Here is a 16,222-nt window from a genome sequence, read left to right as displayed (position 1 = left end):
GCCGCCCCGCCCGCGCCGCGCCCCGCGCGCGGCCGCGTCCCGTCGGCCCCCGCGCCAAGATGGCGGGCGGGCGGTGCCGGCGGCGCGGTAGGTGCGGGTCGGGCCCGGCGGGGCCCGCGGGGCGGGAGGTCCGGCCCGGACCGGCGGGGCGGGAGGTGGCGGTCGGGCCCGGTGACGGGCGCTGTGTGCTGTCCCTTGGCAGGGTGCGAGGCGTGACGGAGCGGCGGTCCCGCGGAGCTGCGCGCCGCCGTGGATGAGAGGTACCGTGCGGGCGGGAGGGCCGCTGAGGGGCCGGCGCGCTGAGGGCGGGCGGGCTCGCACAGCCTTGTCGGGCTCTCACAGCCTTGTCGGGCTCTTACAGCCTTGTCTGTGCTTCACCCCAGTGCCGCTGCGAGCCAGGAGGTCGCTGGTGGAGCCATGGCCGCCGTGGTGGCCAAGCGCGAGGGGCCGCAGTTCATCAGCGAGGCGGCCGTGCGGGGCAACGCGGCCATCCTGGACTATTGCCGCACCTCCGTGTCCGCCCTGTCGGGCGCCACCGCCGGCATCCTCGGCCTCACCGGCCTGCACGGCTTCATCTTCTACTTCCTGGCCTCCGTCCTGCTCTCCGTGCTGCTGGTGCTGAAGGCCGGGCGGCGGTGGAACAAGTACTTCAAGTCGCGGCGGCCGCTCTTCACGGGGGGGCTCGTGGGGGGGCTCTTCACCTACGTCCTGTTCTGGACTTTCCTGTACGGGATGGTCCACGTGTACTGAGCGGGGCACGAGGACTGTTGCCAAAAGTCACTACACGATAGGCCGGCTCACCTTCCAAGCTGTTTTCCATGGCTCGTGTCATTAATGCTGTCGGTAAATTATGTCCGAGTACAAATTAATCAGTAGCACTGTTCTAATTAAAACTGAATGTGAAGCACCACTTGGATGACTCCTGTGAGTGTTTGTTTGCTGGCTAAGGGATAATTTCTGTCCCTAAATGCAGACACAGATGTGGGTTTGGTTAATATAATCCCTCGTATCCTTTCTTTGGGTAAGACACACCAGTTACAGTCCCCTCTGGATTTGCTGCCTGCCCCTACACACAAATCCTGCTGGAGCAGTGTGTAACAGCTCTGAAATAATCCACTGACCCCTGTAATTAGGTGTAAGTAAAGGTTTGGTACAGAAATGTATTTGAGTTGCTAGTGCAAATGTTCTCTCCCACAATTGCTGTCTGTACATGTAACTGAAAATGACACTGGCCACCAGAAAAGTCACTAAATGGTGCTCTCACAAGTCAAACACTTCACTCATTTTTAGTACTGCTGTGTCAAATGATCCACAGACAACCAGCACCCCTGTGAACCTGCTGGCATGTTCTATAAGTGACCAGTGCAGCGTTGTGGTTCCAGAGAGGACAATTCAACCACCACACAGGTAATACCTTTCCTCTAGCCCTGCCCCTGCTCAACTGACTTTCTTACATCAGAGTTTCACCAAAAGAAGATGATGTGTGAAACCTGATACACCCTGTACAGAACAGTCTTGGGGAGCACTGCCCTAAAGGGACACATTTTATTGCTGTAAGTTAAATACAATGAGAAAAAAAAAATTCAAACTCAAGAAACAAGCTCCTGAGAAGGAATCTGGTTATGTTTTATTAACAGCAAGGGTTGTGGGAATTGTGTTAAACAGTATAAAGAAGGGAAACGTTCTGAGGAATTTTGGAGGCCCGAGGACTTAAATTCAGGAAATAGCTTTGGTCCTCTGACAAGAGGAGGTTGTTTTGTCAAGTTAAAACAGTGGTTTCAGCAGAGCACAGTCAGCTCTGCATGTTGTGATGAGCAACTTGGTCTCCATGGGTTGTACCTGGGCTTGATGCCACATGTGGGGTTCACCATGTATTTCACCATCTGAAAATTACTCAACTAGAGTTAACCCCTGACAGTCCAAAGCCTGGGCTGCTGTATTGGTAACTCTGAGAGGCCTGACTAGTGCAGTTACACACATGGTGAGTGGTGTTTGCCTAGAGAAGAGGCTTCTGGCACGAAGAGAGGAAGTTTTGGATGAGGTCAGAGGTACACAGCTTATCCTAAATTACCTCCACTGCTTAGTTCTATTTTCTAGCTACATTTTTGGCTCAATACACAGAAGCAGAGGGAGTGAACTAGACTGGGTGGGGTTGCTATCAATGACTGGATTCAGAGTTTGACACTGCTAACGTGAATTTTAATTTAGAATCAACCTGTACCTCAGAACAACTGCTTCAAAGAAGTTAAAGCAGAGGTGGGTGCAGCTGCTGGTGCCATTTGTGCAGACACTCAATGGCAGCAGCTCCCTGAAGGCCACCTTCCCTCTGTCCAGAAATGTGTAAGGACACTGCAGCAGGAGCCCTTAAATCTTGGTATTCAGAGACTGCACAGAAACATTCAATCAATTATCACAAGGACTCCCAGTGAGTGGTGACTGTCAGCACTTCCAGAACTCTGCTCAGCCATGCTGTGCAAGCTCTAAATGAGGCAGAAATATTGATTCACTGCTGTCTTCAGGAGCTGGTGAGTCAGTTCCTGTCAGCTCAAGAAAATGCAAAGTTTAAACAATGATGTTCCATAAGCCCTTTTCAGAAATTAGTTACATCTCCACGTGAGCATAAACTGACAAAATGGGCTGCAGTGAGACTGATTTCCTTGCTGAGAAACAAAGAAGCACTTGTATTTCCTGGAGGTTACCAGAGCGCTGAAGTAGCACAGATGTCTTTAAATCTCCCTGCTGTTGGTGGATTTGGGGTAGCCTGGCAAAGCTCCCCTTTTCCATCTGCAGTGCAGTTCAGGGTACTATGAGAAACACACAAGCTTTAAGTGTCCCATCCAGAACTGCCCACCACGAGCAATTGGTAAGTGATGCAGGAAGGACAATACAGAGCAAATGAAACCAGGCACTGAACAAAGGAGGCAGAACCTAAACCCACCTCTGTGCAGGTGCTCCCAGGGCCGTGTTGCTTTTCAGCGCATTAACCCCCGTTTCTCTCACTATGAACCCCAAAACTGCCTGTCCCTGCCTTGCTGCAGAGCCCTGCTCTGCTGCTCTCCCCTGCCCTGGGCTCTGAACTGTTGGTTCTCTGAGCCAGCTGGGAGCAGGGATGGGGCAGCAGGTGAGGCAGCTGGGCCCCAGCCATGGCTCTCTGTGCAGAGCTGGGCAGGACCTGCTCCTGCTGTTCCTGAGACGAGCGGAGCACCTTGGGAAGGCTTTTCCTGGAGAAGCACCGTTTTCAGCCCTAATGGTTACAACACCCCCATGGGAGTGACTGCCCCACCCTGCCACAGCCCCTGCAGGACAACAGCCCCTTCCCCAGCTCCGAGAGCTGTTCAAATTCCACATTTCCCTGCACCAGAGCAGTCCTGCTGCTTCACGCCTGACCACGCACGTCACACAGGCAGGAGCTGGAAGCGGTGGCTGGAAGGCAGCGGAGCAGGAGACAGGTTGGATCTCAGCCTCAGCCCTTCTCAAAGTGCCACTGGTGGTTCCCATCATGGCTCTTCCACAGATGGAATCAAAGCACAGCCACAGGACAACGCTGGCTATTGGTGTAGGTACGGATATATCTATCAGTGGATATAAAAACATTCATTTGGTGCCTTCTTTGTCCTTTTATAAAATCCTTTTATAAATCCATAGTGACGACACACTGTTGCAAGCTCAGGATACCAGGGAAATCTCAGGGAAGAAAGGCAGTCTTTATAGGACATTTTTTTCCTCTGGGAATCCTGGTAATAGACAGTATCCCTGATCTCCACCTCCCAGTGCTGGTGTGGTTTCACACCTGTGTGGTTTTACTGAAGCACAAGTCCAGCTGGCAGAGCCACCACTGTGCTTAGAGCCCACCCAGCTGGTCTGGGCTCTGATTCCCATTCGGTGTCGGACTAGACAATGACTTCCTGGAATTGGACCTGAGGAAACAAGCACAGGTGACAGACAGGGCAAGCAGGCTGGTTTTATTTTAGGAAGCAACATGAATAAGAGGTTCCCAGCCAGGCCAGTCATATCTTACCCCAGAGGACCCTCTGTACAGCTAAACCCCCATATCTCCATTTCATGAGGCTTTTGGAGCTGCCCCAATTTCACCCTCAGTCACTAGGGACCAACAGTACAAGGTCATTGACAGTCCAGCCCTGACAGAGCAGCTGCCTTTGCTCCCCAGCTCACTGCGGCAGTGAATTACAGAGGGGGCCAGAAACTTGGCTAAACTCATTTGGAGGAATATATTTCCCTGGAATGGGTCTTTGTTTGCCATTGACAGTTACTCTGCTCCTGTATCTCTCCTCCTATTTCTATTACTCATAACAACAACCCATGACATTTAACACAAAGCCAAGCCCACTTACTTCACTTCCTCGTACTTTTTGCCTCGATAAAAGTTACTCTTCTTAATCAGATACAGCAACACCAGGTCACAAAAGAAGGCTCCCTGCAAAGAGAAAGAACTTGTGTTTTATCTTTGGAATAGAAGAGGAAGTGTTCTGATCTTGTTAGCAATGAGCATTAATTAAAGAATAACTCATAGAAGCTGTGTTTTCATTCATTCTCCAAGCATTTTATGGGGTATATATATTATATTTCTCCTCCTTACAGCTTACAGGAGGAGTCTGGGTCCCAATATGATACTTTGAGACAAAACATTCACTTACCGCTCCCATGAGCGCCAGCCCCGAACTGATGTTGATAACGGTGGGAATGATGTTAAATTTCCCTGCCTGGAAGAAGAAAAGTCATGAAGGAATCGGTGAGAGAACAACTCACAGAACAAACTGAAGGGCGTGGTACTGCCCAGGGAAAGCTGCTGCTGCCTGTGGGTGTGTTTTGTTCCCATGGAGCAGACACAACCAAGGCAGATCCGCAGTGAACAATCTTGGAGGCTAAAGGTCTGTGTGTGCCTCAGATCCAACTGTCCCTGGCTGCAGTTCTGAGCTTGCATCATCCCTGGATTAGGCTTTTTTTTTTTTTTTTTCTGCAGTGCATATGCATAGAAATAAGTCTCTGAGGTGTATTTACTTCTGTTGGGCTTTACATGAGCCTGCTTTTAGGTAGAGGAGGTGCAGGCTCAGCTGCATTGCAGGTCATCTCTCTAATGCAGGGTTAGCTCCACATGGACAGATGGAAAGAGTCCTTTCCTATGACAAGCCAGAGAGGCTTCCCTCATCCCAGAGCTGCCTTCCCACTGAGAAATGTCCCCAAGTTTTTTCTCTCCATGCTCTGGAATATTCTGGCCTGGGACCTCACCTTGCCATTCACCATCACATCGAAGCGGATTCCGTAGGCTTTAATGAGCGTCCGGTAGTCGACCCCCTCAGCATCCCGGTAATATTTGGCAAACCTGGAACACAGCAATGCTGGTCTTAACTCCATCTGCCCCTCTGAATTCCCTTGTCCCTTCAAACAGATCTGTTCCCCTGTCAAAACCAACTTTAGCCTGCCAGGAGCACAATTCCCTCCCTCCTTCCCCTGCAGCGCACTGTGCTTGGCTGGGGCAGTGCCTGGCACAGGCTGGTGCCACTCCACTGCCAACCTCCAACTCCTGAAGTCAAACCAGCCTGGCCCAACCGCAGTACTGATCGTGGCCTCCTCTTTACCCACCTGAAGTTGTACCCAGAAGAGATGGACGTTTCTGCAGACTTGTTATCCAGCCGGCTAAAAGAATAGTGAGGATTACATTCAGAAGGGGCTTTATCAAGATCACAGTTCCATTCAATCTGAATTCCTATCACACCACCCTTAACAAAAGAGAGAGACAGGGTGAGTTGTTTAAACTTAGTTCAGTTAAAGTGTCTTCAAATTTGTCAGGCCCTTGGGCGAGTTTTCCCCAGGGACAAAAACAGCTGCACTTCTGGTCCCAGACATGAGCACACACACCCCTGGATGGGCTGAGTTCAGCTGTGTGATATTAATCCCATTACTCTACACAACCCCAGCCTTTCCTGTGCTCATATCTGAGGAGCTTTCTCCCAGGACACTGATTTTACTAATTTAAGTGGCTGTACCATACTTCAATTGAGAAGATTCTCTTTTATGCAGGGACAGAGTTCCTGAAGTTCTGGGTTTAAACCAATGGTGCAGTAATGCTGAAATTAAACAAAGAATCCCTGCTGGCAGAGGTTTGGGCAGAATAACAGATAACTGACCCGACTAGCTCTTCCAGAGGACCCACATCACCCTGCCTCCCATTCCCTGGGGACAGGATAAATGGGACCAGCTTGACTTTAAAGCACTGGCATCTCTCCAGTGCAGCCTGGACAGGAGGCAGTTCCCTGGGCAGTGGGCAGTGACTTCCCTCACGGCCACCCAGCACACAGAACAGCCAGTTGGGAAGAAATGTGAGCCCAAGGGACACTCCTACCCCCAAGGCCATTTCCTGGAAGTCGCCCCCAGCCCAGCGGACGATGTTCCCCAGCACGAAGATGGGGCAGTAGGGATGCTCGGCGCTGTAGCGGCAGGTCTTCAGGTAGGACTCATTGTCAGTTGCCAGCACATTCATCCTGCATGTAGAGAACAGGGAAATCTGCCTTATCTCCCTCTTTCCTTGCCTCCACAGCCTGCACCAAAACTGCAGAGACAACAGATTTTTCCAACAGCCCAGAAATGGCCCCGTGCCACCAGCCCTGTCACCCCATAAGCTGCCCCGCTGCTGGCCCAGGGAAAGCAGCCGCCCCTCCCAAAATGACCTCCAGGACAGACAGGGACTTGGCCATCTGGATCTGGGCTCAAGAAAGGACTGGTATGGAGCAGATTGCCAGACTGCTCCAGGGCCACCTGGCTTCTCAAGGCAAACCAATAAGGATGCTAGAAATGCCTATCTGAGCCCAGGAGAATAACCAGAACACACTCCTTTCTACACTGCTTTACTTTGCTCATTCTGCAGCAGCAAAAGCAAACAACTATTTTTAAATTTGCATTTTTCCCAGCCTTGTCCAGGCGCCGTCATTTTTATGGAAGAGGAGGAATATCTGTTGAGCAGAAGCAGCTCAGGACTACGCCAGGTCCATCTGCCTTAGGAGCTGTGCTGCATCCCAAGCTGTAGGAGCCACCAGACCTCATCTGGGGAAGGACAGCCTTCCTTTTCCCAGTTGCTCTCTGAGAAGCTCCAAGCCCTCATTATCTCCTTGTTTCTGCACAGCCTGAAGCCAAAGCAGAGGGAATACCCACCTCCCCAGCCCAGCCCTCCAGCAGGAGAAGGACAGTGGAGCAAACAGAGGTTATTGGTTCCATGGTGGAGAGGACAGAGGGATCTCCAAGCACCTGCACTTACTTGGAGAACTTAAACTTGGGGAAGCGAATTGAGTTCTTGATGTAAACAGTGAAGTTTTCTGCACTGCCAAGAAGTGGTTTCCTGGAAAAGAAAGGTTTGTTCTCTGTCTTAGATTTGTACCCTGCCCACATGCTAAATCTTGAATTGCCATTTTAGAAACAGCCTCATCCAACGGGTTGGATGGCACCACGCCAGCCATGCCACTTTTCCCACACTGCCAGCAAGGAGTTGGTGAGGAGGGTGCAGGTTTAGGGGACACCCTGAGAGCTGGGAACAGCCCTGGGACAGCCAGTGAGCTAAGCAGGGGGAGCAGAGGGCTAGTCCTGCCATGGGGACCTTGCAGAGCTCCCTCCTGCCCTGAACAGCCAACATTCAGCAAGCACCCAAGCAGAGGGAACACAGAAACTGCCCTGAGTGACACACAAGCCAAGCAACTCAAGCTTGGAAACAGGATAGGACGGCCACGTACTTGGGCTTGGATCTTTTCTCCACTGGGCACCAGGCCAGTATCTCACAAGTCCCTCTGGTGCTGTCCCTGTCTCTCAAACAACGGCCAGTCTTAACCCCTGCGAGCAGACACACAGAAAAGGTCACACAGAGCAGTCACCTCCTCTCCTTGCCTACAGGGCACATGAAAATAGATGATTTTCTCTCTCCTCCCTGCTGTGAAAGGGCATCTCAGCCGGAACAAACACTCTCTTGTTGCTTCTCTGAGCAGCCCGGGGTGCCCCGGCCCAGCCACCGCAGAGCTGTAAGCAAGGCAGCAACTCAGTGGAAGATAGTAAAGAAAGGAAAGGCTTTGCTGCTCTCTGTAATCAGAGATCTCTGGGAGTGTAACCAGCCCGAGGCCTCTGAAGGACACCAAACACAGCACAGGAGGAAGGACCCTTCCCTTACCATTGCCAGCCACCACTGCTTCCCCTTCCAGGCAGTCCTCGTCCTTGTGACACAGGGCATCGGGAATGCTGGCACTCTGCAAAGTGCAACAGAATCACAGGATCAGAGTCACAGAACTCTGAGGACAGAAGTGAGATCTGCAAGAGGACACAGGACTCAGAGGGGTAAGAAAGTGCTGCTGCTGTGGGGGGAATTCTCTCTATTGAAACCAAGATTTCACGAGCATTTCTACACTTTAGCATCCCAAGCCCCTCCCCGACAGTCTTATTGTTACAAGGCATCAGCATCAATCTTTAGTTAAAGACAACCTAAATTTCTTCTACCTAACAATCCTTGAAATAATTTCAAATCTTATTTTTACAAGACATCGACATCAAATCTTTAGTTAAAGATAACTCGATTTAGTTTTGTCTACCTAAACAATCTTCTGTTGTTTTACTTCTCTGGGACCTACAGGTCACTGAACACAGCTGCATGTTTTGTTAATGTAATTCCTTCTTCCTATTATTAACCAATGTTTAAGTAAGAACTACAAAATTACAAAGTTGAAGCTATTTAGTAAAATTCAAGCTAACACTGTTTACTCCCTTTCAATATGAACACTAAAAAGATGCAGCTGAAGTGGTGACTGTGGGTCATGCAAACAGCTCGGCATATCACACCACCAGGAACACCAGGATTCACACACGGTCCTGATTTTGGGTTCTGCTCAGTCTGGAGAGGGACAGACTGTGAAAAAACCCAGACGTTACCTGGCACTCACCAAAACCAGCCTGGAGGCCACGGTGCTTCACCCTAAGAGATAACCCTACCTCGGGGATCTAAGCTACGAGCTCTCCAGCCCAAAACCGCCCCTCTCCCGGCTGCACGGTGGGTTCCTGCAGCCACTAGAGGACAGCCGTGTCCTCAACAATCCAGCTGTGCTCCCGGCCCCGGAAAATTCATCTCTGCCACAGGGACACAGCGCTCCCTGCACTGCCAGGCCCTCCTCCCCCAGCCACGTCTCCACAGAGGACATTTCCACATGACATAAAGACCTCACACCTCTGGCCCACGGGGCATGTTCTGGAAGGTGCTAAGAACCCTCCTGTGTCTGGAAGGTAATGAAAGCCTGAGTGTTCAGCCCTTCCCAGGATGGGGTTCTTAGAGAGTCTCCTCTACTGAGTCACCTCCAAGTTGTTTTCTCACGGCCTTCTCTGACCCTGAGCAATCACTGCCTGGTTTGGGCAGAAATCCAACACCTTCACACAGGTCAGGAAGGCTCTACACGATCAGTGCCTCTGGAAATTAAGACAGCTGAGCCTCCCAGGTTTGCAGTAACCAGTCTGATTTCCCAACTGAGATATCACACTACAGAGAAAAACCGTTCGCCTTCCGTCCTTCCTCTGGTCGTTGCTCCCCAGGAGTCCTCTGTCAGTTCTTACCCCTGGTTTTGTAGGGGTCTGGGGGCCAAGGGGCTCAGTTCTTCCTACCTCAGGACAGGTGGCTTGTCTCTGGTTTGGGGTCACGATCAGATTCGTCATGACAAAGAAGACGCTTTCACCCTAAAATAAACAGAGTAAAGCAGGAAAGGTTAGAAAACCTGGTTTATTTTCAAAGTACTTGTTACAAGGAGGATGCAGCTCTCTGCAGAAGAGTAGAACCTCCCTCTCTTCAGAGGGCTTTCAGGCTGAGATACAACAGCACCCTTTGTCTGCATATTTGTTTGGATGAGGTCCCTCCTGCTGTGGGTGCACACACAACCATGAGAGCCAGCCCACGGCCCTGGGGGGAGGCAGGGCAGCCCTGAGCATCTCTCACAAAAATCCCACACCCACCACAGAAACCCCCTTCCAACACACAGCCCTGCCTGCTGCAGATAAAAATCGGAGATCTCGGGTTTCCCTCTGTGAGAACAGAACTTGGAGGAAACAGGGTTTCTCTCAGCCCTCACTGCCTCCTGCTCCACTACCCAGGTCTCTCCAGCACAAACCAGCCCACCCAGACCCACCAGGACCCTTCTGCCCGAAGTGACATGACAGAGATCACACAGTAGTCAGCAGAGCACTCAGTGCACTGGTACAGGCATTTAGGAACTCCTCAAAACCCAGGCAGGATGCAGCTCACGGCTGAGCTGAGATGTGCAGCAGTGAAACGCCAATTCACACATGGGGCAGGAAGGCTTTTGAGGCTTTGGGGTCTCACAGCCCACAGACATCACTGTGAGCCCATGGTCTAACACCCCTGAGGCTGCTGGAGCCAAGTGGACACCAGGGCACAATATTTGTGCTCCTGAAGCCACAGCCTAGCCAGCTGGGTGGCACAGCACAGCAGCCCAGGGGCAGAGCTGGTTCTCTTCACTCAGCCCACCACACTACAAGGCTTCCCAGTAAGCCAACATGCAGTAACAAGACCATTGAGTCAAAGGAGAAACATCTGGCAAGCTAAAATACTGGTCAGTGCCACCATTTCATCCCTGGGTGTGCACCCCAGCCACTTGTTCAATGTCCCCAAGGCTGGGACTGAGGCACCACAAGCACATTCCCAACCCTCCTGCTGCACAGCACATGTGGGGCTGAGGCTTTGCACTGAAACTGGTGGAAGCAGAGAGCACAGTCACAGGTCTGGGGAGTGCAGTGGGAGGAAGGGAAGTTTTATTCTTATGTACAGGCAGTTAAATTGTTCAATTTATAGCTTTCTGCCCTGTCAGCACAGGACCCTGGGTTTCCCCTCACACCCTTCCATGCAGGGAAAGCACAACTGCCCCTGGCAAGCACAGCTGGGCAAATTCCAACTGTTGTTGGGCCACATCTGCTGCCACCTCTCCCCTGTGCATCTCACAGTGTCCAAGCCAAGGAAGCAGCAGGGCAGGTTTAACCAGACACGTTTCCAGCAACCCTCATCACTCTTAATTGCACCACATTTTCTTTCCACCTCCCCCTGCTCTGTGCACACCTGTTCTAATCCAGGAACAGAGGTGAGCAGACACTGCTCGGCTGAGAAATCCACGGGATTTCTGCTTCCCAAACATCACAGACCTGGGAAACCAGGTTGCTTTAGTATTTGGGGAAAGACCTAAGAGAAGGCCCAGCATTGCCTTCTCGTGGCCCAACTCCTACTTATTCACAGGGAAAACCTGGATACATCACTTCAATCATGCTGGAAGCTGAGTGGCAGAGAAAACAGCAACGGGGTGATGCCAACCTGTGGAGGGATGACGTAGTCTGCGACATCCCACAGCCTCTCCCCCAGCTCCGAGGTGTTGGTGAAGGCCACCCCTTTCAGCTTGGTGATGACAGAGCTCTGGAGAGATGTGTCTGTGTCCTGGTAGCCTTTCTTGACAACAAACACCCACCTGTGTGAACACAGCAGGCAGCAGCATTAGGGGGGGTTCAGGGAACAAGTCAACCAGAGGAGATTCACACCAAGGTCAAAAACCATCCAAGAGTAAATCAAAGCATGCCAATGACACCAAACCCTCTGCAACTGCTGCCACAAATACAGAATAAACTCTTTGACACAAGCTGGGCTTATCCACAGCAGGGAAATACGTAACAACTGGTCATGAGGTAAAAAACCAAAGCCTCCCCCCTCACTGTCCTGTGCAACACTCAGCAACCTCAGAAAAGGAAAGAGGGAGGACAGGGCTCTGCTTTCCTCGAGGTGAGAAACAAAACAAGCTTTTGCAGGTTGCAGTGAAGAGTGTGGCTGGTTTCACAAGGGCACAACTCTCCCACTTTAGCCCCTTGTCACTGGCCTGCCAGTCAGCAACAATCCATGGCTGGGGAGATGCAACTCCTGCAGGTGAGCTGGATACTCCTAACCTGTAGGGAAGATTCTCATCTGGATACAGGATCTTTTGTAAGCTGGTGTCATGGTAACAACCCGACTGCACACCTGGGAGAGCTGCTGCTGCCTTGCCAAGCAGTCCAAGGAAAGGCTTTGCTTACTTCTCCCCACTGGAAGCAGCAAGAATTCCATTTCCCTGGGTGAAAACCTCTGGCTTAAATGAAATTCTTCCAGCTTCCCCACAATACTGCCGAAATCACCTGCCAGGACAACAAATCACTCAGACCCTTGAAGAAGCTGAGGGTGCTGGGGCAGGTTTTGGGAGAGGGATGCAGGCTGGCTCTGCTGGCACAGCTCCCCTTGGCAGTGCACTGACCTGCAGTGCACTCAGGGAGGGAAAGGGCCATCCCAGGCTGAGCAGCACTGGCAACACTGCCCTTTACCTGCTACATGTGACAAACCTGGATAACAACACTCCCCACCCCTGTGAAGTTTCCTACTTTCCCGTTTTCCCAAGAACACTCATTTCCTCTGCCAGGAGGGCTCAAAAGCAGACCCTTATTTTCTGCAGTGAATGGTGGAAGAAATGGCAGCTGCAGGAAACAATCCAGAGGGGTTTGATGATCCCCACCCAAAGCCAGCCTTTGAACAGGTACATGTTCCTGAGCCGTAACCCCAGCCAAGGAGTCACTGCAGGGACCATCAGTGCCAAGGGTTTGCAGAAGGCAATAGATGCCAAGGGAGGAAAATAGCCAGTCTCTGTCCACTCACAGCCACTGGTCGTGCTGGATCCCTCTTGGACAGAGAATATGTCCTCGGCAGTGTTATCCACAGGATTGCTCCTTTAGCACCCAGTCCGTGCCAGACTGCTGAGACTTCACTCCTGCTCTGCTCACTAGAGCAGGCTCTGGGACTGCACAGCCTTCTATAAATAAACCCACCACGTAAAAATGACTCTGCTATATTTAATCAGTGAAAACACGAGGTGCAAGAAGGGTGAAGGGACTCAGAAGCACAAAGAGGGTACAGACTTAGCTATCACATTCTGAAAAGCCTCAGAAACTCAGGAAGCGATGGCACAAGCATCACATAGGTTGGATAATTCCGGGTCTGAGCCTGCAAGGACTATCACTGTGCCCATTACACACCAGTGTGACCAGCCTCTTACAGAACTGGGCCTTTCCTGAGTGCTGCTCCAGCTATTTCCATGCCAGCTCGCCCTGCTCTGAAATGAATGCAAGGCAGCCAAAATTCCCGCTGCCTCAGCCCCCACAGTCCCGGCTGCTGCAGCCCACTCCAGCAAAGAAATCTCCCACTTTCTGCTGGGTTCCCTCCTGTTTAGGCTTGAGCACGTCATGCTGTCCTGCAGATAACCCAGGTGTGTCCCAAGGCTCAGCACCGTGGCCATAAATGCTACTGTTCCTAATGAGTCAGGTGTTAAGGTTTGGCACCATTCCCACCGAACACAGAAATAAAGGTATAAATAATGCAGTACAAAGCCACAATGGCACTGGGGCTATTTTTAACCAGACCTTAATCTGAAAGGTAGAGCCGAATCTAGAGAACCCTAGCAGGTGAAAAACCAGATATAACCAACTAAACATTACAAAATCCAGCTGTACCAACATGCCTGGCTATCTGCATTAAAATCAGGAGGCACAGCAGGCTGTCTCTGTGTGCAGAGTATCCTACGTTTATCTTTACACAGCACAGCAAGCAAAGGCAACCCCAGCAGCACGTGAAAGACAGGGTGATCCTTACCCCACCAGGTAAGCCAGCACGGAGAGCTGCACCACTCGGTAGAGGATCCCCACCTTCTTGTTCTTGGCAATGACGTATTTCTCCGTTTTATAGTCAAAAAGCGACAGGAACAAAGCCTTCCAAGCCACCTGCCCCATGGTCCCGGCTCGCCGCGCTCCGGAGGCTGGAGCAGCGCTCGCAGCTCTCGCTCCCCACACGTGCCCTGCCTGGGAACCGACACACCAACCCCTCGCACTGATCTCCTCCCTCCTGTCAGCTGCTCCCCGGCGGCTCTGGGCTCACAAACCAGCAGCTGCGCTAAGATCACATCCTCCCTGAGCTGCTTTCCAGCTGATTCATCCCCTGGGGAAACCCCCCTGCCCCCATCGGTTTTGTCCCCAGGCTCCTGTCCATCAAAAAATGATCAGAATGAAACACGTTACAGCATGAGACCATGTTGCAGCATCCAAGGTGACACAGTTACAGTCTCTCGCTGCCAAGGATTAAAGCCTTTCTTCAGCCTTTACAGGATGACAAAGCATCAGGTTAAATTTTTAATTTCTTAAACATTCACATGTGTACTGTGGTCCTTGACAGTCACCCAAAATATCTGCCTGGTTACAAAAACCCACCAAATCTCCAAATTAAGGAACTAATAAATGAACTCTGCATGTGGTTAAGGATCAATCATCATGGACAATAATTTCTTAAAACTGCTCCTGAGGAAACAAGCACAGGTGACAGACGGGGCAAGCAGGCTGGTTTTGTTTCAGGAAACAATGTGGGCAAAAGGTTCCCAGCCAGGCCAGTCACACCTTACCCCAAAGGCTGTCACCCTCTGACAGCTAAAGACCCAACTCTCAGTTTTATGAAGCTCTGGAGCTTTTGGAGCTGCCCCAATTCCATCCTCAGTCATTACAAACCAACAGCACAAGGCCACTGATGGTCCAACCATGACACAGCAGCTGCCTTTGCTCCCCAGCTCACTGCAGCAATGAATTACAGAAGGAGCCAGAAACTTGGCTAAACTCATTTGGAGGAATATAATTTCCTGCAATTTACCTTTGTTTGCCATTAACAGTTACTGTGCTCCTGTATCTCCTTTTATTTCCATTACTAGTACTGCCAATTGTAGTACTCCCCTGCCAAATTCTCTTCCCTGGGAGAATCATTCTCAAGATCTCAGGTTTTATGAAAATGTTGTCCTTCATCCTCCTTAAATTCCATATCAAATCTAAACAGCTAGATCTGATTTTTAATGAGTGTGTGTGACAAGGTTGCTCCAAACCACGAGAGAATCACAAACAGAGTAATAAGGAAAAAACCACTCATTTTGTGCCTCATGCCAGAGCCATCCCTAGAGTTTCTCTGCAAAGCAAAAGAAGCCTTTCTCCAGCATCTGCAAAATTAGAGCACAAACCTGCCTGTGGCCTCCTTTTAACCCGGTGGCTGCTGCACTCCCCAGCCCCAGCCCCACTCTGCACTGCCTCTGTCACAAGGGGCTCCTGGGGTGAAGGGCTGCTCAGGGAGTGAGTCCCCCACTCCTGTGCACCCCCCATCCACTCCCCCACGTGTGCCCAAGGTGTGGGAGAGGCCACCCCTGGATCAGGGATAGCCCCAACCCCGCTCCCAAACCCTGCAGCCTCAGCACAAGCTGGGGGCTGGTCCTGCTCATCTCTCCCACTGCCATGACCCCTCCTTTCCCTGTCTGCATTCTCCCCAGGAGCGGCCCCTCTTTGCTCACAAAGCATTTTGGCTGCTCCCCAAGCCCCTCCTGGAGCCCTCTTTCCCTCTCAAGCATCTGTTCTTCATGCTTTACCTCTTCCTTGATCCGTATTTGGCCATTGCACCCACCACTCCTTACCAGATTCCTACAGACCAGACCATCACTAGATCCAGTCTTAAAGGTCCTCTGTGTGAAAGCCTGAAGCACAAATAAAATCTTAAACCATACAGTAACCAAATAATACAAAACCCTCATTGAAAACACGCTCCTGCAGAAAGGAAGGAGACCACAGTGGTCCATGAATCCAGAAATGAGTAAGGAGGAAAAGTGAGCTCAGCCTGTCTTCCCTCTCCACTGCCCAAACCCCAGAGCCAGGCAGTTAGAGCTCAGGGAGACTGACCCAGCTCCAGGAACCAGAGCTGGATGGAGACAGGAGCATCCTAAAGGAGCCACCACCTGATCTCCTGCCCAATCTGCTCCTTTTGCAAGGATGTGACAGCCAAGCATCGTTTCTGTCCCACAGGAACACCCCCTGCTTGCCCTGGCCCTGCTGGATCTGCTCCAGGGACAGGACTAAAGAGTGAGATGCCTCCACCATCTCTCCTGCTACACTGAGGACACAATTAAGTACCAGAGGAGACAATTCAGCCCTTGGTGGTGTCTTAAGACCCCCCCTCTCCATCTTCATCTTCCTCATCTGTCTGGGGACTGCACAGACTGAGATCAGACCACGAAACCTGCCAGCAGTTAAACAGTGTGTTACCTCCTGGCCTGGTTTTACTTGGTGGCACAGACACAGGTCTGCTCTGAGTCTTTGTAAT

At 51.3% G+C, this 16,222-nt stretch overlaps 2 protein-coding genes across 2 annotated transcripts; one reads left to right on the top strand and one right to left on the bottom strand.

Annotated features, from left to right (window-relative positions):
* The first annotated feature begins 69 nt into the window (after positions 1-69).
* Positions 70-910, top strand: EMC6 (ER membrane protein complex subunit 6). Its single transcript, XM_017821504.1, has 3 exons — positions 70-87; positions 203-260; positions 384-910. The coding sequence occupies exon 3, from the start codon at positions 418-420 to the stop codon at positions 748-750; it is 333 nt and encodes a 110-aa protein (XP_017676993.1). The 5' UTR covers positions 70-87; positions 203-260; positions 384-417; the 3' UTR covers positions 751-910.
* A 702-nt stretch (positions 911-1,612) lies between these two features.
* On the bottom strand, positions 1,613-13,893 carry P2RX5 (purinergic receptor P2X 5). The gene is made up of 12 exons (XM_017821727.1): positions 13,697-13,893; positions 11,351-11,501; positions 9,640-9,711; positions 8,168-8,243; positions 7,740-7,836; positions 7,271-7,351; positions 6,362-6,500; positions 5,602-5,738; positions 5,248-5,341; positions 4,656-4,721; positions 4,353-4,435; positions 1,613-3,916 (listed from the first exon to the last, which is right to left on the bottom strand). Exons 1-12 carry the CDS (start codon positions 13,831-13,833, stop codon positions 3,706-3,708), a joined length of 1,344 nt encoding a protein of 447 aa, XP_017677216.1. The 5' UTR covers positions 13,834-13,893; the 3' UTR covers positions 1,613-3,705.
* Positions 13,894-16,222: the final 2,329 nt, after the last annotated feature.

The sequence above is a fragment of the Lepidothrix coronata genome, unplaced genomic scaffold (genome assembly GCF_001604755.1).
Source record: "Lepidothrix coronata isolate B3197 unplaced genomic scaffold, Lepidothrix_coronata-1.0 Scaffold91, whole genome shotgun sequence".
Taxonomy (NCBI): Eukaryota; Metazoa; Chordata; class Aves; order Passeriformes; family Pipridae; genus Lepidothrix; species Lepidothrix coronata.
The sequence above is the reverse complement of the archived record's forward strand: the minus strand, read 5'-3'. Positions and strand labels throughout refer to the sequence as shown.